General features: G+C 37.5%; 1 protein-coding gene across 2 annotated transcripts in view; it reads left to right on the forward strand.

The window, feature by feature from the left end:
• LOC115216636 (tRNA dimethylallyltransferase) overlaps nucleotides 1-26,253 on the forward strand; it is a 351,240-nt gene that overhangs the window by 160,017 nt on the left and 164,970 nt on the right. Inside the window, exons 2-4 of one of the 2 annotated variants that reach the window (XM_036506693.1) lie at nucleotides 9,794-9,900; nucleotides 11,815-11,905; nucleotides 17,365-17,857. In XM_036506693.1, coding sequence (XP_036362586.1) covers nucleotides 9,805-9,900; nucleotides 11,815-11,905; nucleotides 17,365-17,857 — 680 coding nt within the window. In that variant the 5' untranslated portion in view covers nucleotides 9,794-9,804. The remainder of the gene's footprint in view (nucleotides 1-9,793; nucleotides 9,901-11,814; nucleotides 11,906-17,364; nucleotides 17,858-26,253) is intronic. The other variant, XM_029786122.2, reaches the window with a different exon arrangement.

The raw sequence follows: 26,253 nt of genomic DNA on the forward strand, positions 1-26,253 counted from the left end.
ATATACATATATGTGTGTGTGTGTATACATATATAGGACGGGCTTCTTTCAGTTTCTGTCGACCAAATCCACTCACAAGGCCCAAGGAAGACACTTGCCTAAGGTGCCATGCAGTGGGAATGAACCAGGAACCATGTGGTTGGTATGCAAGCTACTTACCACACAGCCACCTCAACATTTTTTTATTGAATGCTCTTTTGTGAAATATAACTTGGATGCAAACTCCATAGGAATTTGTGTTACACTCCAGGAATATACACAGAGGCATAAACAGAAAAATGTTTTGATAGAAAGTATGCAAAGAGAAATGTGTGTGTGTGTTCTTTTGTCTTTGTGTGGGAGTAGAAGTATTAGGTGGGGCAGGAGTCCCATTTAGGAATATTAAGGACTTCAAGGTACATTAGGCACAAGTATCAAAAGAAAGCAAATTCCAATAGTTTTACAGTCTCTTTTCTTCTTAAGGTTCATTGTCAGTTGATGACCTTCTGACCTTTACACCTCTGTGGTAGGCCATAGTTCAATATTAAATAGCATTTTCCCCCTATTGGTGCTACTGTTGTACCCACCAGTTCCACCACCACAACAGCTTCCACTGCTGCTGGGATACTGTGGCTGCTACTTCTGCTGCTGCTGCTGCTTCGACTACTACTACTACTACTACTACTACTACTACTGCTACTGCTACTGCTGCTGCTGCTGCTACTGCTCAACTGGTTAGCCACATTCCATTATGTTGGAAATGGTGAAAGAACTTTGAAGTAGGATCTAATTTGTTGTTGTTCAGCCCCTGGTCATGTTTGATTGAGATCTATAAGCAATGATATTCATTCTAGTTATGGCCATCCTGTCCTTGTAAAGGGTATGTAGAAAAACAATGAAAGACAGTATCAACACCATCACCATTATTATCACTTAGCTCCCCAGCCTTCAGACATGGCATCTCCCTCCTTATCTTCCTCTTTCAGTTTCTGTCAGCCAAATCCTCTCATAAAGCATTGGATGGCTCCTGCTATCCTAGAAGACCCTTGCCAAAGCTGCCATGCAGTGAGACTGAACCCAAAACCATGTGGTTGGGATGAAAACTTCTAAACCACACATCCATAATCATGCCTTTTATCTTTTACTTGTTTCTGTTATTAGACTGTGGCCATGCTGGGGCACCACCTTGAAGAATTTTAGTTGTACAAATCAACCCCAGTGCTTATCTTTTTAAGCCTGGTACTTATTCTATCAGTCACTTTTGATGAATCGCTAAGTTACTGGGGTGTAAACACACCAACAGTAGTTGTCAAATAGTGGTAGTTTGACAGGAGCTGGCTGGCCAGGAAGCTGTCAAGACTCCAATTGTCTATTGTGGATTGGTTTCTATAGATGGATGCTCTTCCTAATGCCAACAACTTCAGAGAATGTGCTGAGTGCTTGTACTGTCACCGGCATGGGTGCACTTGTACAGCTGTGGCATGAGTGCATTTTGTGTGGCACCAGCACCTGTAAAGGACTAGCTTGTATGTAAGGATGGTAGTATATTCTGAAAATCCACCCCACACATGATAAAAGATTTCTAACACATTTGGGTGAGGATATAGTTGAGTGAATTGACCTTAAAACTAGCTTAGTACCTATTCTATTAATCTGGGATGAAGGAAAAGCAAAATTGATTCTAGCAAGATTTGAACTCAAAACACAATCCATAACTAAATGCTACAAGGTATTTTGCCCAATGCTTTACCAATTCTGTCAATCTCTCATAATAATAATAATAATAATATAAATAAAAATAGTAATAATAATAATAATCCTTTCTATTGAAGGCACAAGGCCTGAAATTTTGGGGTGAGAAGACCAGTTGATTACATCAACTCCATTGTTTCGCTGGTTCTTAATTTATCGACCCCCAAAAGGATGAAAGGCAAAGTTGACCGCAGTAGAATTTAAACTCAGAATGTTGTGAGAGGTGAAATGCCACTAAGTATTTTTCCCGGCATGCTTACAATTCTGCCAGCTCACTGCCTTTAATAATAATAATAAGTGTTAAAATATTGTTCATTTGAAACAGTTAAACTCTTCTTATTGTTCCTTTACTTTCTGAAGGAATAACATCAATCCTTAAATATTACCAAAATGAAGTAGAATGAGATGGTTATTTCGAACTTGTGGAAGACACATGAAGTGTCAAAATATTGTTCATTTGATAATAGTCGCACTCTTTTTATTGCTTTTTTAATAGTAATAATAATAATAATCCTTTCTACTATAGGCACAAGGGCTGGAATTTGTGGGGAGTAGGATAGTCGATTACATCGACCCCAGTACTTGACTGGTTCTTAATTTACCAACCCCAAAAGGATGAAAGGTAAAGTTGACCTGGGTAGAATTTGAACTCAGAATATAGCGGCAGACAAAATATGACGAAGTATTTTGCCCGGCATGCTAATGATTCTGCTGCTAAGCATTTTGCCCAGTGCACTAACAATTTTGCCAGCTTGCTGCCTTAATAATAATAATAATAATAATAATCTTTTCTACTACAGGCACAAAGCCCGAAACTTTGAGAGATGGGGCCAGTTGATTACATTACCCTAGTGTTCAATTGATTATTTTATTGAGCCCAAAAGGATGAAAAACAATAACAATAACAACAATTATATATTATGGGTGTCACATAATGAATAAGGTGTTATAGTGCTGAAATGAGACATCATTGTTCCATGCAGAAAAATCAGTTCTAAAAACTAAAAACTAGGACCTGACCCATATTTTTTCAGTTTATTCTTTGATTCTGGTAGTTCTGGTTTCCTCCTGAAATTATTAAAAACTTGCTCTATCCTCTTTTGATAAAAGAATAAAAGAAATACAAATATATATTGAAAGACTAAAGAATAACATTATTAATCTCAACCTTTATATATATATATATATAGTTTTTGTGTATATATATATATATATATATATGTGTGTGTGTGTATGTTTGTGTGTAGTGTCATGTGAAATATGGAATGTATACACACCTACACATTATGAAATGTCAAATTTCTCTTTTTAGGCGTGGGGATGTGTGTATACACACACACACACATCTATATACAAATATATATACATATGTCTATATTATACACATACACACATTTATATTCAAATATATATACATCTATATTATACACACGCACACACACATCTATATATATATATACATGTGTGTGCGTGTGTATATAGACAATACATGCAGATGTGTATTTGTATGTGAGTACACACACACACACACACACGCATGCACACAAACACACATACACACGATACACCTGACATTATCAAATAAGTAGGCACATAGATTCAGAAACACAAAAGCACACAAATACATGAAGAAATGCAAATGTGTTCACCTTTTATAAGGAGCATAAAATATTCTCTTACTACAATATCATTGTTGTGCTCATGATCATTATCAACAACATGATTATTGCTATGATATTTATTACCATTAAAAGTGTCAGATGGCAAAATCTGAAGATTACAGGATCAATGTTTCTATATTTAGTTATGTCCCTTTATATTTTCGGTTTAAATCTTGCTGTTTGACTTGGCCTTTCATTCTTTCACAGCTGATAGTAAAAGCAATTGCTTACTGCTGACGTTGATTTAATAGATGTTTTCCCATTTGATTATTCACATGTTAAAGTGATGGCTTGTTGCCAACTTAGTGTGGCAGTCCCAGGAAAGGGAAGAGTGTTACTATTATTTAGCCCCAAGACACCCTGTTTTTAGTTGGTTACACAACACAAGCACCATCCAAGTGTGGTCGATGCCATTACTGCCTGACTGGCCCCCATGCCAGTGGCATGTAAAAAGCACCCACTACACTCTCAGAGTGGTTGGTGTTAGGGAGAGCATCCAGTTGTAGAGACCATGCCAGATCAGATCGGAGCCCGGTGCAGCCTCCTGGCTTGCCAGTCCTCAGTCAAACTGTCCAACCCATGCCAGCATGGAAAGCAACGTTAAAAGATGATGATGATGATGATTTGTAATAATGATTTCTTCGCAAGACAACATGTGAATATTACATTTCTAAATCTCTCAGAGAGAGTTATACAGTAACAGTACGATAAAGTGATGGCTTCTTGCCAGTTTAATGTGGCAGTCCCAGGAAAGGGACTCTTTCTAGTTGGCTGGTGCTTATCTCCCCAGTTTGACTGAGGACTGGCAAGCCAGGAGGCTGCACCGGGCTCCGATCTGATCTGGCATGGTCTCTACAACTGGATGCTCTCCCTAACACCAACCACTCTGAGAGTGTAGTGGGTGCTTTCTACATGCCACTGGCATGGGGGCCAGTCAGGCAGTACTGGCATCGACCACACTTGGATGGTGCTTTTTACAAGCCACCAGATGGGCACCAATGATACTACTACTACTACTACTACTACTACTACTACTACTACTACTAATAATAATAATAATAATAATAATATAATAATAATAATAATAATAATAATAATAATGGTGTCATGTAAAAACCACTTGTGCTGGTGCCATGTAAAATCACTTGTGCTGGTGTCACATAAAAGGAACCATGTAAAAGCACTTGTGCTGGTGCCACTTAAAGGCAACCATGTAAAAGCACTTGTGCTGGTGCCACATAAAAGCAACCATGTAAAAGCACTTGTGCTGGTGCCACATAAAAGGAACCATGTAAAAGCACTTGTGCTGGTGCCACTTAAAGGCAACCATGTAAAAGCACTTGTGCTGGTGCCACATAAAAGCAACCATGTAAAAGCACTGCTGGTGCTAAATAAAAGTGACCATGTAACATGAAAAACATCTATGCTTCTCATGTAGACATGGATGAGAAACCACTGGCTAGGCTGAGTTAGAGCACCCTGCATCTTTACCCACTGTGGCTGCTTGTAGTGCAGCCTCATGTACTCAAAAGTACTTGTTAATTTTTTAGCAACTTGGAATAGATAACCCAGGTCATCAGGTTACGTCAGTTGTTTCAATTTCTTGTTCTATTTTCCTATTATTTTACCAGCATCCTGTCCTTTGAGCATCTTCTGTATTCTAATCTCAACTGCATTTTAGTAAACAATACAACCCTACCAAATCTCCTGGCACTATGAATGTGTCATCATCCACTTGATGTCTTCATTAATGATCTGAGAAGGTACTTCGCTGTTTCAAGGAAGATATCCATCCCTTTTTGTTGTTATTTTTTCTTGGTGTTCACCTTCCCATTTTTTGAAATCATTTTGCTTGCCTCCCAACAATTTGGAAATTTTCATCTGCAAATGTCATCTTTCTTTTATAGTAAGTTCATGGTGTGGTGTTCCTGGTTGTAACAATTGAGATCCTAGATGTGCCTGTTCACTTGTTTCTTAGAGCTAGATCCCTTTTTTCACCATTTCCAAAGCTATAGCTGATGATGCTCTGGAAACTGAGGCCTAGTATTCTTCTTGTTGCTTTGGCTGCTCCCTTCCACTTTCACTTTTTCAGGATAAAATCCCTCAAAGGACTACTGCATGTATAACAACTAAGCCTTTTATTCTGCATCATTATCCTCATGAGATATAATATAGCCTTGTGGATTTTAGGGGTTATTAGGACATGCAAATCCACCCTAACCCATTTCAAACGCATGTCATCTCTCAACACTCCTGTGCTAACCACCTGCCTATACTATCAGCTCATCACAAAATGGTTAAGTTGGTAGAGTGGGATTTGAGAAATAATTGGCTGTTATTTCTAGTGAGTCAAGTTTTTGTATAGAGGTTCACTACAGAGCAAGTTGAGTAACTGTGTAGACATTCTGTTGATGGCTTTCACAAGTGGTGGTGGTGGTAGTGGTAGGAATTGTAACAAAGCACTGACAGTGGTGGTAGTAGTAGTGGTAGTAGTGTCTAAGTACTTGGTCTGGGTCATTTATATCTATCAATAAAAATCTAAAAGCTTTATTTGTCTTAGTAAATATTCCATAGCCTCCAGGTACCCCAATCCCACCATCTCTTCTAGAAACTTTAAAAATGTATAACATATATATATGTATGTATGTGTGTGTAAACAGCTACAGTCATATATCATCATCATCATCACAATAATAATAATAATAATAATGATAATAATAATGGTCATAATAACAATGACAGCACCAGGTTAATAATGTCCAACACACATCCATTACAACATCTATCCAAATCATGTCTGCAAGTTAAGGTCATCGCACACACATACACACACTTGCATTTAAGCACATACATGCAAGTATGCACATGCTTACATACATGCACACACACACACACTTGTCTTTGTCTATATGGTAGACAATAAATTTACAACCATTAATAACTTGAAAGCTTAGCAACTTGTTGTTATTTTACTAAAGGACACTTAATAATGTAAACTGATGTATTTATGAGCAACAAGCTTATTAGACAGATATAGATATGTAACATAAATAACAGAAGATAAAAATTAAGTGAATTACTATATATTCCTCCTCAGACTCCAGTTTTCATTACCTGTCTAGGTTAGAACAGTGCCAGTTTGTTCAGTTACCTTGCATTGAAACCATTAAAAAAGCCCCCACCACCACCACTGTCTAGTTGTTCAGAATAACTCCTTAAATTGTCAATAGACTTGAAAGGTGACTTTGATTACCAAGACAGTGACAGCATTCAGCTGTTGCCATTTGAAAACTCTTGAAATGATTAGAAGCTTCAAAGTGAGTTAAATTTCCCAATATCTGTTTGGTCATAATGAGGTACTACCAAAGATTTTTGTTTCTGTGGCAGGGTCTATACCTCTCCAAAGTGATTCTCACTTCCTGTAGAAATCATTTTTCTCCAAGTCAACCTAAAAAAAATCTCAATATCCTTCAGATTATATCCAATTTATGGATCTGACCTGTTTCTGTCCTGCTGTCCATACTCTTGCCTCTCAACACCTGGCATAAGTCACCTCTCTCTCAATCAAGGGTTCTTGTCTTGCAAGCTGCTTGGTGATCACACTAATGTGATCATGAAAAAGCACCCAGTACACTCTGTAAAGTGGTTGGCATAAGGAAAAGCATCAAGCCATAGAAACCATGCCAAAACTGACATTAGAGCTTGGCACAGTTCTCTAACCTATCTGATCCTGTCAAACCTTCCAGTCCTTGCCAGGATGAAATACCGATGCTAAATGATAAATGATGAGGGTGATTATGATGATATGATTTAGCAAAATATACTTTAGTTACAGTTTGGAACTAACTTATATCTCTCATGTACCTATTTTGAGGTAGAATGACACAATCCTTAAATACTATACATTGTTTTCAGTGTCACCAACCAAATCTTGTCCAAATCTGTATCAGTCTTAGAGTATTGTACCATATGTCACAAAATCTATTCTGTAAACTCCTGGGAGACATCTAGGGAAGTTCAGTAAGCAAACTGATATCATCTATCTTCACAATTAAACCTTTTTTTTTCTTTTATTTGTTTCAGTCATTTAACTGCTGCTGTACTGGGGTACAAACTTGAAGAATTTTTAGTCAAATGAATTACCCCCAGTACTTATTTTTAAAAAATCTGGTACTTATTCTGTCGGTCGTTTTTGCCGAACCACTAAGTTACAGGGTTGTGAACACAACACTGATTGTCAGTTAGTGATGGGAGATAAACATAGACTGTAAAACCCACATACACACACAATGGGCTTCTTTCAGTTTCTATCCACCAAATCCACTCACAAGGATTTGATCAATCAGAGGCTACAGTAGAAAACACTTGCCTACAGTGCCAAGCAGTGGGACTGAATCCAGAACCATGTGGTTGGTAAGCAAGCTTCTTACCACACAACCATGCCCACAATTTTTCTTATTAACTCCACCAATTTTACCCACGTACTCTTTTCTAAAAGCTATCCAACTACAGCTATAGACAGTGTCTTGTCTGAAGCACACAAGCATGCAAACACCAAGTGTTGCTTTTGTTACCATTTTATTCTGTTGAAATACATTGCCTTTGTTTCAATTTATTTTGCAAATGATGAAGGGTTTAGTAAAATGGCTTTGTTATTATTAATTTGGTGTTTAGAACATAAATTATCATGAAGTTTTGATGCAAGTGATTCAGATTATTTTGACCCATTTGATACCAATTTGGTTGAAGCAGTCCCTGGTCCAGTGATACAAACTGACTGTTTTAAAATGATCTAAACTGAAACTTTCCATTATTATTCTATTATAATTTGTGATGTTCTAAACGCCATAAACATGGTTATTTTAATAAATTCTTTATTATTTTCATAACTAATTAAAATAAAAACTATATTTCAAAAGAAAAATGATGACAAAAGGGTAAAAACAAGAAAATTGCATCATAGAATTGGGGGAAGTTTCTCACACAGGTTGGCATCAACTAACTTCTAGTGAAGTTCCAAAAGATCTTAATTCGCCATCCAGAATTCCTTTGCTTTCTGTCTCATTATTAAAACTCTTTGTTTATCTGGCATGACCTCATTCTATCTGCTAATCTGGAACACACACCCCAAGGTGGGTGGCAGAACTTATATATGCATTACTAATACTGCACTAAAACAATAAACCAAATAATACTTCTTAAGTACTAAAAATTATATGCACCACAAATGAACCCAACTGAAGTGTAGAATGGGCCTCACCTAATGCAACCAAATCAGAAAGCATACATTGCTTAATGTTGAACAGATGAGAAAGGAGTGCTCAGTACATGTTGTAGAGGATATTTATTTTTTTAAAAAAAACTGAATTTAAGAGTTTGTCTTGCAAATGATCTCATGTCACTGTGATTGTATGTGTGTCTTGGAAATAATTAGAAGAATTAAAATGACACCCACTTGACAATTACTAAGGTAAATTGGTTTTGTTAAAACCCTTCAAAGTAGTGCTCAAACATGGCTATAATCTAATGAATGAAAGAAATAAAAGACAAATTGGGAACATTATTGTTATAACAAAATCCAAGATGTACAATGTCTGTTCCTTAGAAAAGTTAATGAGTTCATTAGAGGTGTGAGGGCAAAAAATAACTGGGCATATAATTTGATAGCCAATCAATGTAAGAAGAGCTAACTGAAGAAATGTCATGTTGGCAGTGGAGATTATCTGAAGTGAGGGGAAAAAAAATCGAGAGAGATCTGTGAAGAAGCAGGGTGAGAATAATTATTTCTAAGATAGATACAAGACTTCAAATTTGGGGTAAGGGGAAGTAAATACAGTTGAATAAATCAACCCCAGCATATGACTGGTACTTTAGTTTATTGACTCTGGAAGGATTAAAGCAAAATTAATTTTGTCAAGATTTATATCTCAAATTACTAAATCCCACAAACCAGATAATGCTGTGTTGCAAACATATGCAACCCACACTTGTATAAAAGAACAGATGTTAAAACAATGACGATGATAATGATTTCCCCACGTTTTTGGAGGGAGCTTAGTATGTCAAACAATAGTAAAAAACCTCTTTACTACATACTTGATACTTTTTAGATTTAAGTTAACTTAGCAGATTTCCAACTTAGTAGACTGCCTAGCCCTCTTTCTCCTTGAAAGTTTATTAAATTACTGACTAATTTCGACTCAAGTTACCCAAGAAAGAACCTGTCCATTTTAAAATGTATTTTTATGTCAGTGTGTTTGTGTCTGCATGTGTGTGTTGTGCATGTGTGCGTGTACACATACATGTGCGTGCGCACAGAATGCAACTAACTTTAATGCTTGTTTACTCTTTTTGTATTCTATTATTCTTTAATCATACCTTTCTCTTTTTGCTGTCTGCAGCAATTAAATAAATGAACATTGTTGTTGTTGTTATTGCTGCTGTTGCTGTTGTTGCTGCTGCTGCCAAAACCTTTGGCAGTCTTGACAGTTATGTATTTCTGTGTTGGGTAAGAAAGAAATTTGATCTCTGATATAGTTAAAAATTAATTGTAATTTATAAATAGTAAAAGGTTTTTGTAGAGTAACTGAGGGAAATTAGAGTTTTGCTTGTTGCAATCTTAAAAATGTCCGTAATGCTCATAAGTGCAGGAGTTAGATAATTCTTTTATAATTTATATTTCCATTTCATATCTTAGAGAAGCAAAGAGGAAGGAGAGGGGAGAACACAGAGTTAGTGTATTATTTTTAGATCAGTCATATGTAAAGAGAATGTCTAGACAGTATAATTTTCAATGATAGCAAAAGAAAAAAGGAAGAAAGAAAAGGATTGCATAAGAATTCTTGTCTTGTAATAATAATAATTCTTTCTACTTTAGGCAAAAGGCCTTGATTTTTGTGGGGAGTGGGACAATCAATCACAACAACCCCAATACTTGTCTGGTACTTACTTTATTGTCCTTAAAAAGGGGAAAGACAAAGTTGACTTTGGTGGAATTTGAACTCAGAGCATAGAGACAGATGAAATGCTGCCAAACATTTTGCCCATTGTACTAATGATCCTGCTAACACTCCACCTTTAATGATGATGATAATAATAATGATAATAATAATAATATTCATCACCATTTAATGTTTACTTTTCCATGTTTGTATGGATCAGGTGGAATTTATTGAGACAGCTTTTCTACAGCTGGATACTCATCCTATCACCAAATCTCATCTGTTTCCAAGCAAAGTAATATTTCTCTATAGCTAGACATGTTTTTCACTGAAGCTGGAAATGAATACTCCTCACTTGTATGATGATGATGCTCATTTGTAACCATCACATTCTGCTTTGGGAAGGAGAGAGAGAGAGAGAGAGAGAGAGAGAGAGACACACACACACACACACACACACACACACATGCACGCGTGCAGCTTCTTCAATTTCACTCAACTGAATCCACTCACAGCTTACATGTCTTTGGTTAGCCTGGAGATATAGTAAAGACACTTGTCCAAAGTGCCATGCAGTGGGGCTGAACCTCAGGCCACATGGTTGTATATGTTGCTTGCTAAATGATTGCATTGCCAATTACACCACAAAATTCTTGATTCTTCCCTCTTTTCAGATTAAATTCTATAAATAATTTCTGTTATTCTAACCAAACCATTTCATTTTAGCATGGTACCAGAAAAACGTGTTAATTCTACCGTTGCTCTTTTTATTTTTTCATTCTCTTACTTGACCATGGCCATGCTGGAGCACTGCCTTGAAGACTTTTAGCCAAATGAATCAACACCAGTAGTTATATTTTCAAGCCTGGTACTTGTTAAATTGGTCTCTTTTGCTGAACCACTAAGTGATGGGGATGTGAACACACTAATGCTGATTGCCAAGTGGTGGTGGTGGTGGGGGGTACAAACACAGACAGAAAGACATATACACATACGTACATACACACATATGCACACACAGACACATGTACACACACACACAAACACATGCACACACACACACACACACACACACACAAACACATGCACACACACACACACAAAAGCTTCTTTCACTTTACATCTATCAAATCCACTTACGAGGCATCTACTATAGCCTGAAGCTATAGTAGAAGAAACTTGCCTAAGGTGCCATGCAGTGGGACTGAACCTGGAACCATGTGGCTGGAAAGCAAACTTACTGCCACACAGCCACACTTACACCTTGCTTCTTCCTTCTTTTCAAATTAGATTTTATAAATTATTTCTTTTATTCTGTTATGCTAACCAAACCATTTCATGTCAACAAGGTAATTGGTACCAGAAAAACACATTAATTTTACTGTTGTTCTTTTTGGTACTAATTATGTCTAACTACCCTAAATATATCATTTACATTTGCTGTTCATTTATACTTATGTGATTGTATACTTCTTATTCAGGAACATCCAGAATCTACTGGAAATGATTCAGCAAGAAATGTCACATCTGAAAGGGTTCCATTTTCTTTAAAATGTGAGGCAGAAACTGTTGGTAAGTCTTCACCGAAATAATGGATTCTTTTGACAAATTACACAAAATGAAATGGTGATCATTTAACCCTGTAGCATTTAAGCTGGTCAGCTCCAGCCTCTTGCACATGCCCTGCAATTTTTGGTTTGTTCCTTCTCGAACCATGCCTGGCTCAAAAGGGCCAGTTTCCTTGGTGTATAGGTTCCCCATCTGGATTGGACGCCGGTCCATCGCAGGTGAGCTGCAAGATGCAGGAGGAAAGAGGGAGAGAAAGTTGTGGTGAAAGAGTCAGCAGAAGTTTGCCATAACCTTCTGCCGAAGCCGCGTGGAGCTTAGGTGTTTCACTCATAAACACGCACATCGCCTGGTCTGAGATTCAAACCCACAATCCCTCGACTGCAAGTCTGCTGCACTAACCACTAGGCCATGTGCCTCCACATGCCCTGCAATGTCATTGTATAAATGAGCCTTACATTTGACAGAGTAATCTGAATGCTAAAGGGTCAAGAATTGGGTTAAATACTGATGAATTTGTGAATTTTATGTCCATTTTCCCTTTCTAACATGAGTTGGACAAATAGTTATAGAGGTATTATTTTAATTTTACAGCTAGATGCTTTTCCTGTCTCTAGTTCTTACTTTTTTGTTTTGTCTTCAAAAATGCAGATCTAACAGGTACTTAGTTAATAGGGAATGTGAATACAACATGATTGTTAAGGGCATCTGGCAGTAGAAAATCTGCTTTTATAAACCCTATCTAACTGATGCAAGCATAGAAAAGTGGGCATTAATATAATGATATATCTGAAGGTGCATAGTGGTTAGAATATTGGGCTTACAATTTTGAGATTATTAGTTCAATTCCTGGACTGGGATGTGTGTTGTGTTCTTGTGCAAAACACTTTGTTCCACATTGCTCCAGTTCTCTCAGCTGTAGGAATGAGTTGTGATGTCACCGGTGCTAAGCTGTAATAGCTTTTGCCTTTCCCTTGGATAGCATTAGTGGCACAGAGAGGGGAGATTGATATGCATGGATGACTGCTAGTCTTCCACACAAACCACCTTGCCCAGACTTGTGCTTCAGAGGGGAACTTTCCGAGTGCAATCTCATGGTCATTCATGACCAAAGGGGGTAGCTTTACGTTTTTACACGCACGCACACACACACGCGCACACACACACACTCTGATGATGGGTTTCTGTACAGTTCCCATCTACCAACTTTACTCAGAGAATCATAAGTTCAAATCTGCTGGAGGTACTCTCTAAGGTTCCTGGAATTAATGTTTTGTCCTATATTACTTTAGTTCATCTGGTAATGTTACTTGTACTATAATACACTTGTATCTCATCCATAGATAAATTTATCTCTTATCCACTTTATGTCTGTGAAAGCAGAGATAAGCAGAGGTACTCAAGGGCTTGTTTTGGCATAGACAGCATAGTACTAGTTTTGGGAAACCAACTGTATAGATCTCCTACAACATAGATCTTACATAGATGTATGTTAATCATACACACAAGTTATGGCTTGTGGTAGAAGGCTATAAAACTTTTGTAGGATAGAGGTTTTGTCAAGTGAAAGATAAAGATTGGCAAGACTTGAAATCAGAATATAAAGAGATGTAAGTTAACACTACAAAGCATTCTACCATTGCTGCTATCTCATTGCCCTAGTAATACACCTGATTTGTTTCTTTCAGAAGCATAAAGGTGTTTCTAGTTTCTTTATTACATAGAATGGATCAATACTGCTGGAGTTTTGTGATGCAAATGATTTGATGAATGATCTGCAACACTAACTTCAGGAAACCAGCCATCCACCTGATCACGTATCAGTTTGGTGGGCACATAAGCTAGATTGACTACATTATCACCAGAAAGAGGGATAATTAGATTTTGTGAATATGAAGAACTTCTCTGGTGAAGAATGTACAATTCAACATAGGTTAGTAGTCAGTGACTTCAGAAGTAGGGATAGAAGAACTAAGAGACAGAGAAAAGGCTGATATGGAAACTTAAGTATCCTTCATGTAGTAAGAGATTTAGGGTTAGGGTTCAAATTGAAGCATTTGACATGAAGGAGAAGGAGAGATAGAGATGTATTACATAGAGGACAACTGAAAGTTCTTATAGAATAACCTACTGAGGGCAACAGACCAAATCTGTGGATGGGGCAAAATTCCATCCTGATGTAGTGATGGAATCGTGAGGTAGATAGAGCTATAAAAGCAAAAAGATAGACCTGGAAAGACTGGGAAAGTAGGTATCAGAGAATGATATCAGATAGCAGGAAGAAAAACTAGGCAACTGCGTTACATAGCAAAGGGAGAAGCAGAAAGTAGATTTGCCAATGTTCAGCAGCATGAGGTGCTGTGAACTGTAACTCACTTGTTTCCATTCCTGGTCTAAAATCACTATACAATTAGCTTATTTCTTAATTCATTCCTGATATAATTCTTTATTGGGTGACTCATTAAGCTTATTGTTCTAACTTTGTGTAATCTTGAGCTTTTGGCTTCTTTGGCAATGAAACAAAAACATATTCTTTCATCTCACTTGATATGCGTCCGTTCTCATTATATAAGTCTCCTAAGTGGTATTTCATCTTCTCCACTTGTTTTTCCATCTTTGATTGACTTTATTATATTACCTATTATTATTATTATTAAGGTAGTGAGTTGGTAGAATCATTTGCTTAGTGGCATTTCATCTGTCTTTACTTCTGAGTTCAAATTCTGCCGAGGTCAACTTTACCTTTCATCCTTTCAGGGTCGATAAATTAAGAACCAGTCAAGTACTGGGGTCGATGTAATCGACTATCCCACTCCCCACAAATTCCAGGCCTTGTTCCTATAGTAGAAAAGACTATTATTTTTATTATTATTTCTAGCATTATGACCCGTCTTTGCCGGGTTATAGTGCTAGTGCATGTATATATGTGTATATATATGTGTACATATTACATGTACATCTATATATATACATCTACACATAAAATACAAAATACAAAGTTATATCTTGATATCGCTAGTGATAACAATACTGAAAATATATAACAGACTGGAATTGTAGTACTATTCCATTTCTGCACGCTAATTTTATTTTTAATTTATTCCCATTCATGTGAAACCACTTATTCAAGTTCAAATCCTTGATGCAATTTTATACCAATTGCTATTTTTACTTTTGTTATGTTACGATTATATTATACTTTAGTTTGATTTTAATTATTACTTACTACACATAATTCAATTGTTATTATTATTTTTATTGTTAAAGTGAAAGTATCTGACATAAAATAGAGAAATGTTTTTGTTTCACTTTTAACACGTAATACTGAAATAGTGGAGAAGATATGATATTGCTATGGGCTCGCTCTAGGCAAGAAGTTGAACATTTTTTTTGCCCATGAAACTACATGGACCCTAAGTAAGGCATGTGTAAAATTTGAATGAAATTGGTTGTGTAGTTCTCAAGTTTTAGGGAAACACACAGACAGACGGACAGACACACATTCTCAGTTTTATATATATAGATTATTATTAAGGTGGCGAACTAGCAGAATCGTTAGCACGTCAGGTGAAATGCTTTTGTCTGCTGCTATGTTCTGAGTTTAAATTCTGCCAAGGTCAACTTTGCCTTTCATCCTTTCAAGGTCGATAAAATAAGTACCAGTTGAACACTGGGGTTGATGTAATCAACTCATCCTCTCCCCCAAAATTGCTGCCCTTGTGGGAAAATTTGAAACCATTATCATCATCATCACCATCATCATCATCATTATTATTATTAAGGCAGTGAGCTGGCAGAATCGTTAGTATACCAGGCAAAATGCATAGCGGTATTTTGTCTGCTACTACATTCTGAGTTCAGTTTCCGCCAAGGTCGGCTTTGCCTTTCATCCCTTTGGAGTTGATTAAATAAGTACCAGTTATGCACTGGGGTCAATGTAATTGACTTAATCCCTTCCCCCAAATTTGAGGCCTTGTACTTCCAGTAGAAAGGATTGTTGTTATCTGGGACCAAGATCAGCTTTGCTTTGCATCCTTTCAGGATCAATAAAATAAGTACCAGTTGAGCACTGGTATTAATGTAATTGACTTTCCTCCTTCTCTAAAATTATTGGCCTTGCATCAAAATTAGAGAAAAGTATCATTTGCTTTTTCTATTGTTTCACAGAATTGATGTTGTGTGTAGTTTAATTAAGCTTCTTTTCAAGCCACAACTCATGGTCAAGGATGATGTATATTTTGTACCTTCTGTTTCATTTTACTCTTCATGTCTGTTCAGACTTTGTATTGAGGAATTTCTGGATAATTCTTGTTCAAAGTAGTAGACATTTTCAGCATGGTACCTATTCCCACATTAAAATAAAGGACTGGCGTCCCTGTCGGTGACACTTAAAAAGCACCAACCGATTGTGGCCATATGCCAGCCTCCTTTGGCCCCTGTGCCGGTGGCACATAAAAAGCACCCACTACACTCATGGAGTGGTTGGCGTTAGGAAGGGCATCCAGCTGTAGAAGCACTGCCAGATCAGACGAGCCTGGTGCAGCCCCTGGCTTCCCAGACTCCGATCAAACCATCCAATCCTTGCTAGCATAGAAAACGGACATTAAACGATGATGATGATGATGATTTACTCTCATAGTTTTTTGTCACTATTTCCAAGACCCCAGTAACAGCCCATTGTACTATGACTTTATTAACTTCTGTGTTCCAGTACTTGGGGATTACCTACTTTAAGTCAATATGATACTCTACCTTTTCTTTTTATTTCTATTTTCTATTTATTCTGCCACATTGATTACAATACATAGTATCTTCTTGTCACTGACTACAATATCCAGTCTATTGTGTTTTATTGTTCTTTTGTTTATTCTTATGAAAGTTCCACAACAACCTCACTTCATTGTTTTCAAGTGCTTTTCCCAGAAAATGGCTAAATCTCTTTTTCATTTTTTGTAGTCATTCTAAGCTGTCAACATTCCAATACAACATGAGCTATAGTCTCATTTGAATCATTCCATATTCTACTTTTGGGTAAACAGCTTTACTGATCTATCATCCTTTTGATCCATTTAGAGCCTGACCCCATCTTCCACCTTTTAATTTTTTTATCATAGCTAGTTTTCTTTATCTTCATCACTTTTGTCTTTTTTGAAAAATACTGAGTGTCGCTCCATTCCTCCAAAGTGCCTATAGTAAGTAGAAAGGATTATTATTATTATTGCCTTTGTACAGCTTCTAATGCTGGAGATGTACTATGGTGTCAGCTGTTCACTACCAGTGAACTAAGGTAACACCTCTTATTATTCGAGCACCTTCCGGAGTATCCGAGTGGTTCCAAGCAGTGCTGTTTTCTACAGGCCCTATTTATTCTATGTACATTATTATTATTATTATTATTATTATTATTATTACTATTATTTGTTAAGGAATTGTTATTAAAATGTCATTTTATATTTTTCTTTTAGATAATAAAGATAAGGAGTTACTTGCACACATTTCCACTGATTCTGGCTCCCCTAAATATATTCCAACTGAATGTTCTCCAATTCCAAAACGTCGCAAACTCAACGCAAAACACGGCAATGAATCTAGCAGAGATGATATCACTGTCACTCATAAATCTGAGATAGACAGCACCACTCAGTTGGTTAAAACAGAGGGAAAGAATGTGGATGGAGATAGCAGTGATTCAGAAAGTAGCCACAGTGATAGGACAGAATTAAAGAGCAGCTGCACAGATAACACTGATGTGAATAATACAGTGAGTGACAGTCATAAGGAATATTGTACCAGAGAAACAACTAATATTTCAGAGTGTGATATTACCAGTTTTCCACTCTGTGATATTAGACAGTGGGGCTATGAGGTAGACTCTGTTCAACTTCATGCTAGACTAAAACAATTAGATCCAACCAGTGCCCAGAAAATCCATCCAAATGATCGACGAAAATTAATCAGGTTGGTTTGCTCAAATTAAATGTTAATAGTTCATTGTTCTTTTTTTTTTTTTATTCATATGTAAATTTTCTTTTTTCATCTTTTGACATTTATATTCTTATACCCTTTTAATCTCTTTACTGGTTTCAGTCATTGGACTGTGACCATGTTGGGGCACTGCCTTGGTGAGTTTAGTCGATCAAAATCGATCCTGATAGTTATTTTTAAGTTTGGTACTTATTTATTGGTTTCTAGCTTACCAGGACATAAACAAAACAATACCGATTGTCAAAGACCACGACAAATATGAACTCAAACAAATACACATACATACTCATGCACACGCGTGCACACACACACTATGTACATAGGCCCTGAATACAGAAGACTACCAAAGGCAAGAAAGAAATGAGGCAAGTATGTGCTCATGGATGTGAAATGTTAGTACACATGAATGTCATGATGATGATCATCATTATTTTAATACTCTTTTATACTCTTTTACTCTTTTCAGTTATTTTGACTGCGGCCATGCTGGAGCACCGCCTTTAGTCGAGCAAATTGACCCCAGAGCTTATTCTTTGTAAGCCTAGTACATATTCTGTTGGTCTCTTTTGCCAAAGTGCTAGGTTACGTAAACACACCAGCATTGGTTGTCAAGCAATGTTGGGTGTTGGGGGGACAAACACAGACAGACAAACATATACAAACACATATATATACATATACGACGGGCTTCTTCCAGCTTCAGTCTACCAAATCCACTCACAAGGTTTTGGTCAGCCCAAGCCTAAAGTAGCAGACACTTTTATACTCTTTTACTCTTTTCAGTTATTTTGACTGCGGCCATGCTGGAGCACCGCCTTTAGTCAAGCAAATTGACCCCAGAGCTTATTCTTTGTAAGCCTAGTACATATTCTGTTGGTCTCTTTTGCCAAAGTGCTAGGTTACGTAAACACACCAGCATTGGTTGTCAAGCAATGTTGGGTGTTGGGGGGACAAACACAGACAGACAAACATATACAAACACATATATATACATATACGACGGGCTTCTTCCAGCTTCAGTCTACCAAATCCACTCACAAGGTTTTGGTCGGCCCGAGCCTAAAGTAGCAGACACTTGCCCAAGGTGCCACGCAGTAGGACTTAATCCGGGACCATGTGGTTGGTAAGCAAGGTACTTACCACACAGCCACTCCTGCGCCTATATGTCCACTTTTCCATGCTCACATGGGTCAGACAGAATTTGATGAGGTGGACTTTCTATGGTTGGATGTGCTTCCTTTCACCAATACTCACCTGTTTCCAACTTAAGTAATATTTCCCCATGTCTAGGAAATTGGAGACTGAAGGACACCACTTGCTTGCTAGTGACATTCTATCACATAACATCAAGGCAATGAAACAGTAATACACATGCATGCACATGAACAGACTCACATGCACATGCACACACACACACACACACACACCCAGGGAATAATGGGAATCAGGTGTTCTGTATAAGAGAGAAAGCTGCACTGGTATGAGAATGTGATATACATGGAAGATGATTGCTGTATTAAGCATGCAAACATGCATATGCAAATGTTGGTAGACTACATTGAACCTGCATAAAGCAACTGTGTGAGGACTCTGAGTGCACCTGAGAAGACCTACCACATGCAATGGCAGAGTTAACAGACTGGATGGAGCAAGTCATGGTGATCTGTGCAATAAGCACAACTGGACGGCGGCAGCGGCAGCTGCGATGCATAAGGTTGTTGAGCAATCAAAGTGAACCTGTGGAAAAAGGAGACCAAAGAAAACTTGGCATGAAATACCGAAGACTCACCTGAAGATGTTATGCCTCACAAAGGAGAAGGTAAAGGATCATACTCTTTGGCAATATGCAGTGCTACAGAAGACATGACCACTGATAGCAACATGTACCCTAATACAAGGGTTAAGCGGCTACAATATTATGTACCCTACCAAACCTACATCTATTGCACCCTCACCTTACATCCTTAATCCTACTTCCCAATCACCAATTGCTTACTCCTTTTCTCCTTTCACCCATCTCCTTATTACTCATAGACCCTTATTTCTCATCTTGCCAACACCTGATTGCACCATCTTCATCACTATCCAACCTTCCTTCCTCTTTCACTACACCTTTGTATAGGACCATCATCATGCCCCTACTCAATACATTCTAACTTCATCCTACTATGCTGCCAGTCATCACTCTCTCTCTCTCCTCCAGACTACTTCTGTTGCTACCCATCACTTACTCTCAACTTTATCTCACCATCCACCTCTATCTTTATCTACCCCTGTCATTGCCAATCATCCTACCTTCACTTTATTCCTAATAGCCTTACCTTTTCCCATCATACTGTTGCTCTTTTCATCCCCAGCTCCATCCTTACCTTTAGCACCTCTGTTATTGCAAATCACTCACCTCCAATACCACTCCCAGATATTCCTACCATCTTCCCATCATATTCTTATTTCGTTATTGCCCACATGGGGCTAAACATAGAGGGGACAAACAAAGACAGACAAAGGGATTGTCGATTACATTGACCCCAGTGCGTAACTGGTACTTAATTTATTGACCCCCAAAAGGATGAAAGGTAAAGTCGATCTTGGTGAAATTTGAACTCAGAACATAATGGCAGACGAATACCGCTAAGCATTTTGCCCAGCATGCTAACATATCTGTCAGCTTGCTACCTTGTATCTTCCCATCATATTCTTGCTCCTCCTTCTTTTCACCCATTCCTGTTCTTCTGATATCGTTACTCCCTCTCCTTCCCTTCTCTCCCTTCCATCTCCCGTCCCCTCCTCCTCTCATTCTTCTCCTAGATCACCAGAGTAAATGTATGCATCCTAAATTATTGACCACTCTCTACACCCAAACTTACATCTCTATCTCCACCTCTCAGATACTCCTTTCTGACTATAATTTTATCACTCCCTCTTCTTTCCGACCTTGATCTACACACTAAGTTATATATAAATTATCAACTACTCTTTCTGTATTTACACTTACCCACAGTGGCCGAGGAGAAAAAGTGTAAGGTTGTAAGGTCCCTTTAGTCCTGTCTCACTGAAGTCTACTCAAACTTTCTAAGTTGATATAATGAGAAAATGCACCCACTACACTTTGTAAAGTGGTTGGCAGTAGGAAGGGCATCACGCCATAAAAACCAAGCCAAATGACGTGTGCAAGTACGTGTCTCTGGAAGCATTGGTTCCTAATGGGAGATGACTCAAATCATGACAACCTGTCCAATTCATGCCAGCACAGCAAGTGAAAATAAGATAACACTGCCCCTCATTTAACATCACCTTTCCATATTTGTATGACCTTTGTATGAAGAATTAGCTAAAGAAGGAGCTGAGACGCTTCTTGTAGACATCTTTTTATCTGTCCTTCAAGTTATAGATTTCTTTATACCATAGGTCAGATATGACTTTTTGTTGACAAGGAATGAGCACTACTTTGCTCAAGCAGTAACAAAGATAGAATATAAGCATACATGCAAATTTGTGTATGCATGCACATGCAAACACACACAAACACATGGGTCACTCCGAAAAGCTCTATCTGCGACGATTTCATCTCAGTTGAAGGAGAGGGGCTTTCTCCGTCCAGGTTGCAGATCCGTGGAATAAGCTGCTTGATGAGATAGTGAAGATGCCGACGACCGCTCGGTTCAAAGTCTCTCTTGACCAGAAATGGCCTGAACTCTTTGCATGAACACCCTCCCTGTACATAACTCCATGTCCCCCTACATGGCCTTGCTTTTTGCTTTTTGAGCCAAAAAATTAACTTAACACACATGTGCACACACACACACACACATGATGGGCTTCTTGCAGTTTCCCTGCTAAATTCCCTTGCAGGGCAATAGTTGCCCTGGAACTGAAGTAGAAGACACTTGTCCAAGGTGCCATGCTGTGGGGTTGAACCAGAATCCCTGTGGCTTTGAAGTGAACTTGTTGACCATACAGCCATACCTATTCCTGTATATTTAGAAATTTCAAAGAAATATTATATAATAATGGTTGCTCTCTGCTAAATGTACTAAAAATTTAGTTAATGAGGCATGAAAAAAGCATCAATTCCCTCATCATATCTGTAAACTTTAGCGGTGGCAAACGATGCCAGTATTCAGATGACTTACTCATTTTACACAAACCATTCCAGAGTTAGCTAAGTGCTATTAGAATTGAAAGCATGAAACTGTTTCATACAAAAACATTACGGACAACCAATGAGGAAACAGGATTTTAATGTTAAAAGCATCCAGATGTGGATAGATCTGTATGCTAATATAAAAGAAAAACATCTCACATCATGTTCATACAAGCAGGGAAAAGAAAAGAACCTTACTCGGCTTTGTCCCATAAACTATTTTTAGTTTTAGAAATAATAATAACAATCCTTTCTGCTAAGGGTATAAGGCATGAAATTTGGAGGAGAGGGATAGTCAATTACATTGACCCCAGTGTGTTCACTGGTACTTAATTTATTGACCCTGAAAGGATGAAAGGCAAAGTTGACCTCAGCAGAATTTGAACTCAGAATGTGAAGACAGACGAAATGCTGCTAAGCATTTTTTTGCCTGGCATGCTAACAATTCTGCCAGCTCACTGCTTTAATAATAATAATAATAATAATAATAATAATAATAATAGTAATAGTGATAATGATTTCAAATTTTTGCCACAAGGGCAGCAATTTTGGGGCAAGAGAAAGTAAACTACATTGACCCTACTACTTGACTGGTATTTATTTTATTGACCCTGAAAGGATGAAAGGCAAAGTCAGCCCCAATAGAATAGCAACTCAGAATGTAAAGATGGACGAAATGCCACTAAGCATTTTGCCCAGCATGCTAATGATTCTGCCAGCTCACTGCCTTAATAATAATAATAATAATAATAATAATAGTAATAGTGATAATGATTTCAAATTTTTGCCACAAGGGCAGCAATTTTGGGGCAAGAGAAAGTAAACTACATTGACCCTACTACTTGACTGGTATTTATTTTATTGACCCTGAAAGGATGAAAGGCAAAGTCAGCCCCAATAGAATAGCAACTCAGAATGTAAAGATGGACGAAATGCCACTAAGCATTTTGCCCAGCATGCTAATGATTCTGCCAGCTCACTGCCTTAATAATAATAATAATAATAAAATAATAATAATAATATAATAATGATAATAATAATAATGATAATCCTTCCTACAATAGGCACAAGGCCTAGATCTTTTTGGGGAGGGGGACAACCAATCACATCAACCCCAGTATATGACTGGTACTTAATTTATCAACTCCAAAAGGAGGAAAGGCAAAGTCGACCTCAGCAGAATTTGAACTCAGAACATAATGACAGAGGAAATACAGCTAAGCATTTCACCCCACCCTAACCCCACCAGTTTCAGGTCTTGTGCCTGAAATTTGGTGGGAAAGGGCTAGTAGATTACTTCGACCCTAGTGCTCAACTGATAGTTGCTTCAATGATCCTGAAAGTTTGGAAGGCAAAGTCAACCATGACAGAATTTGAAATCAGAACATAAAGAGGGAAGAAAAGCCATTAAGCATTTTGTGGAAGGTGCTAACAACCTTGCCACCTTGCAGCCTTTATAATAATAATAATAATAATAATAACAACAACAGCAACAATGAATGAGGATAATATTAATAATACTATTAGTTTCTGGTTTAGACACAAGGCTAATAATTTTCAGGGAGAAAAGAGTAGTTGATAAGGCATGAAATTTGGGGGAAGGGGATAGTCAATTACATTGACCCCAGTGTGTTCACTAGTACTTAATTTATTGACCCTGAAAGCATGAAAGGCAAAGTTGACCTCAGCAGAATTTGAACTCAGAATGTGAAGACAGGGATGAAAGGCAAAGCATATTTAAACCCAGAATATATATATTTCTTTATTGCCCACAGGGGGCTAAACACAGAGGGGACAAACAAGGACAGACAAAAGGCTTAAATCGGTTATATCGACCCCAGTGCGTAACTGGTACTTAATTTATCGACCCAGAAAGGATGAAAAGCAAGGTCGACTTCGGCGGAATTTGAACTCAGAACGTAACAGCAGCCGAAATACCACTTAGTATTTCACCCGACATGCTAACGATTCTGCCAGCTCACCGCCCTTTAAACCCAGAATATATAAAAAAGAGCTGGAAGGAATACTGAAACTCCTGCCCTTTGCATTTTCCATTGTAATACTACAGTTTCTGTTCCTTTTGTACAGAATATGCTAGAACAGGGATATTGAGACTTTGAACTATTACAGAAGAGGGGTTCTTTTTTTAATGCTGAAAAAATGTCACCTAACCAAAAGAAGAAAAATATAAGCCTCTGAATCTGTATTCCCAAGAGTAAACCACATGAAATAAATAACCTGCTTTAGATAACACTAATTCCACTGATTTACCATAAGCTGAATCTGTATCAATTCCAAAGCTATCAGCAGAATCTTTATGTGGTGTGGTCGATGGGTAGGTGAGTGGTAAAAGATCATCTGGAAAATTAGTTTAAGATCATTTCAAGTTTTGGCTTGGTTTTTGTGTGGAACAGAGCGATTGTTGATTCTAAACATAGAGCCGCGAGAAAGGAAAGAGTGTGAAGAGATGGGTTGTTTATTGACAGACTTCATTATATAATCTTTATCTGGCTTCTTATCTTCAATAGTTGACATACATCAAGGAAGCATAGGCGAAGACCATTTCCTGGCCTATATTTAGAAATGTTAGCTCTCTTCAGTATTAACCAGCTTTTCATATATTAAAAGCTTAAGATGCTCTTTACATACATACATACATACACAGTTTTGTATTAATGGTAACAAACAGATAGTGTAATATTCTAATATGTGCATACATGCACACACATACACACAAATAATTAATATGCAGTAGTTAAGCTTGTATGTAACAGGTATTTTACATAAATTTTTGTTTATTTTAACTTCAGTTTCTGTCTACCCGATTCATTCACAAGGTTTTTGTCAAGTCCAGGGCTGGAGTAAAAGACACTTGTCAAACTGCTGCAGCATAGGACTTGAACCCCTAACCATAAGCTTCTTAACCACACAGCCATACCAGTTCCTATTATATCGTGTGTATGTGTGTGTGTGTCTTTTAGGATCTCGGGCATCCTCCATCCGATTGCGCTGAAATTTGATTTGTAGATACTGATGGTATCAGGGCATGTATAAGTCTTGAAAAAATTACAAAAATCGATTCCAGGTGAGAATGCGATTGATAAAGTGAATGAAATTGTTTTTCTTTGGAATAGAAAAAAAGTCTATCTTTATTTCTTCTTTTGCTGGTGTCTCAAACTTAGGTTAAATCAGTGTTTCTCAAAGGGGAGGCCTATGGGACGGTCAGACAAGTTGTTTTGAGAAAATTTGGTTTAAATGTTTGACAACTCAGCACCGTCCATTGGACGGGGTCGTTTTGCTCATATATGTGTGTATATATATATGTCTTTTATCTGTTTTCCGGTTCAGTCATTAGACTACTGCCATGCTGGAGCTCTGCCTTGAAGAATTTGTTGTTGAATGAATTGACCCCAGTACGGATTCTTTTTTTTTTTTTTGAGCCTGGTACTTACTCTATCAGTTTTTGCCAAGCCACTAAGTTACAGAGATGTAAACATACCAACACCAGTTATCAAGTGGTGCAGGACAAACAAATATGGTGGTTCTATCTGCTAGAAATAGTAGCTAAAAATCCCTCAAATCAAACCTTATCACTTTAATTAAAGAAAGGACAAATTGGGTAATTTGTAATCTTAGACACACACTTAAATGGATGAGGTGGTTATGATGCAGTTTAATGCTTTTGGTCAAACATCTACTTGGGCTGAACAATAACAGCAACAATCATGATCACCTATATCAATGAAACCAGTATGTATTCTTTATTAAATGACAATATGTTTCATATATGAATAATAGTTTCTAACATGGGTACAAGGCCTAAAATTTGGATTTGCAGAATGGTTGATACTATCGAGTCTCTGTGCTCCATTGGTACTTTATTTTATAGACCCTGCAACTCTGAAAAGATAAAAGGTAAAATTGGTCTTAGCAGCTTTTGAACTCAGAATGTAAAGCACTGGAGCAAAATACTACAAGGCATTCCTTCCAACACTCTACCAAGCACAGTGTAAATTTGTGTCCCTGGTAATCGAGAAGTATTCCAGTCATATCCATCCAGTCTTTTACTGTGATATAGTGTATGTGGGATTACATTATGTAATGAATCTTTTTTATCGTTTCTCTTTTACTTGTTACAGTCATTAGACTGTGGACATGCTGGAGCACAGCCTTGAAGAATTTTAGTCGAACAAATCAACCCCAGTATTATATATATATATATATA

Source organism: Octopus sinensis, linkage group LG10, assembly GCF_006345805.1.
Source record: "Octopus sinensis linkage group LG10, ASM634580v1, whole genome shotgun sequence".
NCBI lineage: Eukaryota > Metazoa > Mollusca > Cephalopoda > Octopoda > Octopodidae > Octopus > Octopus sinensis.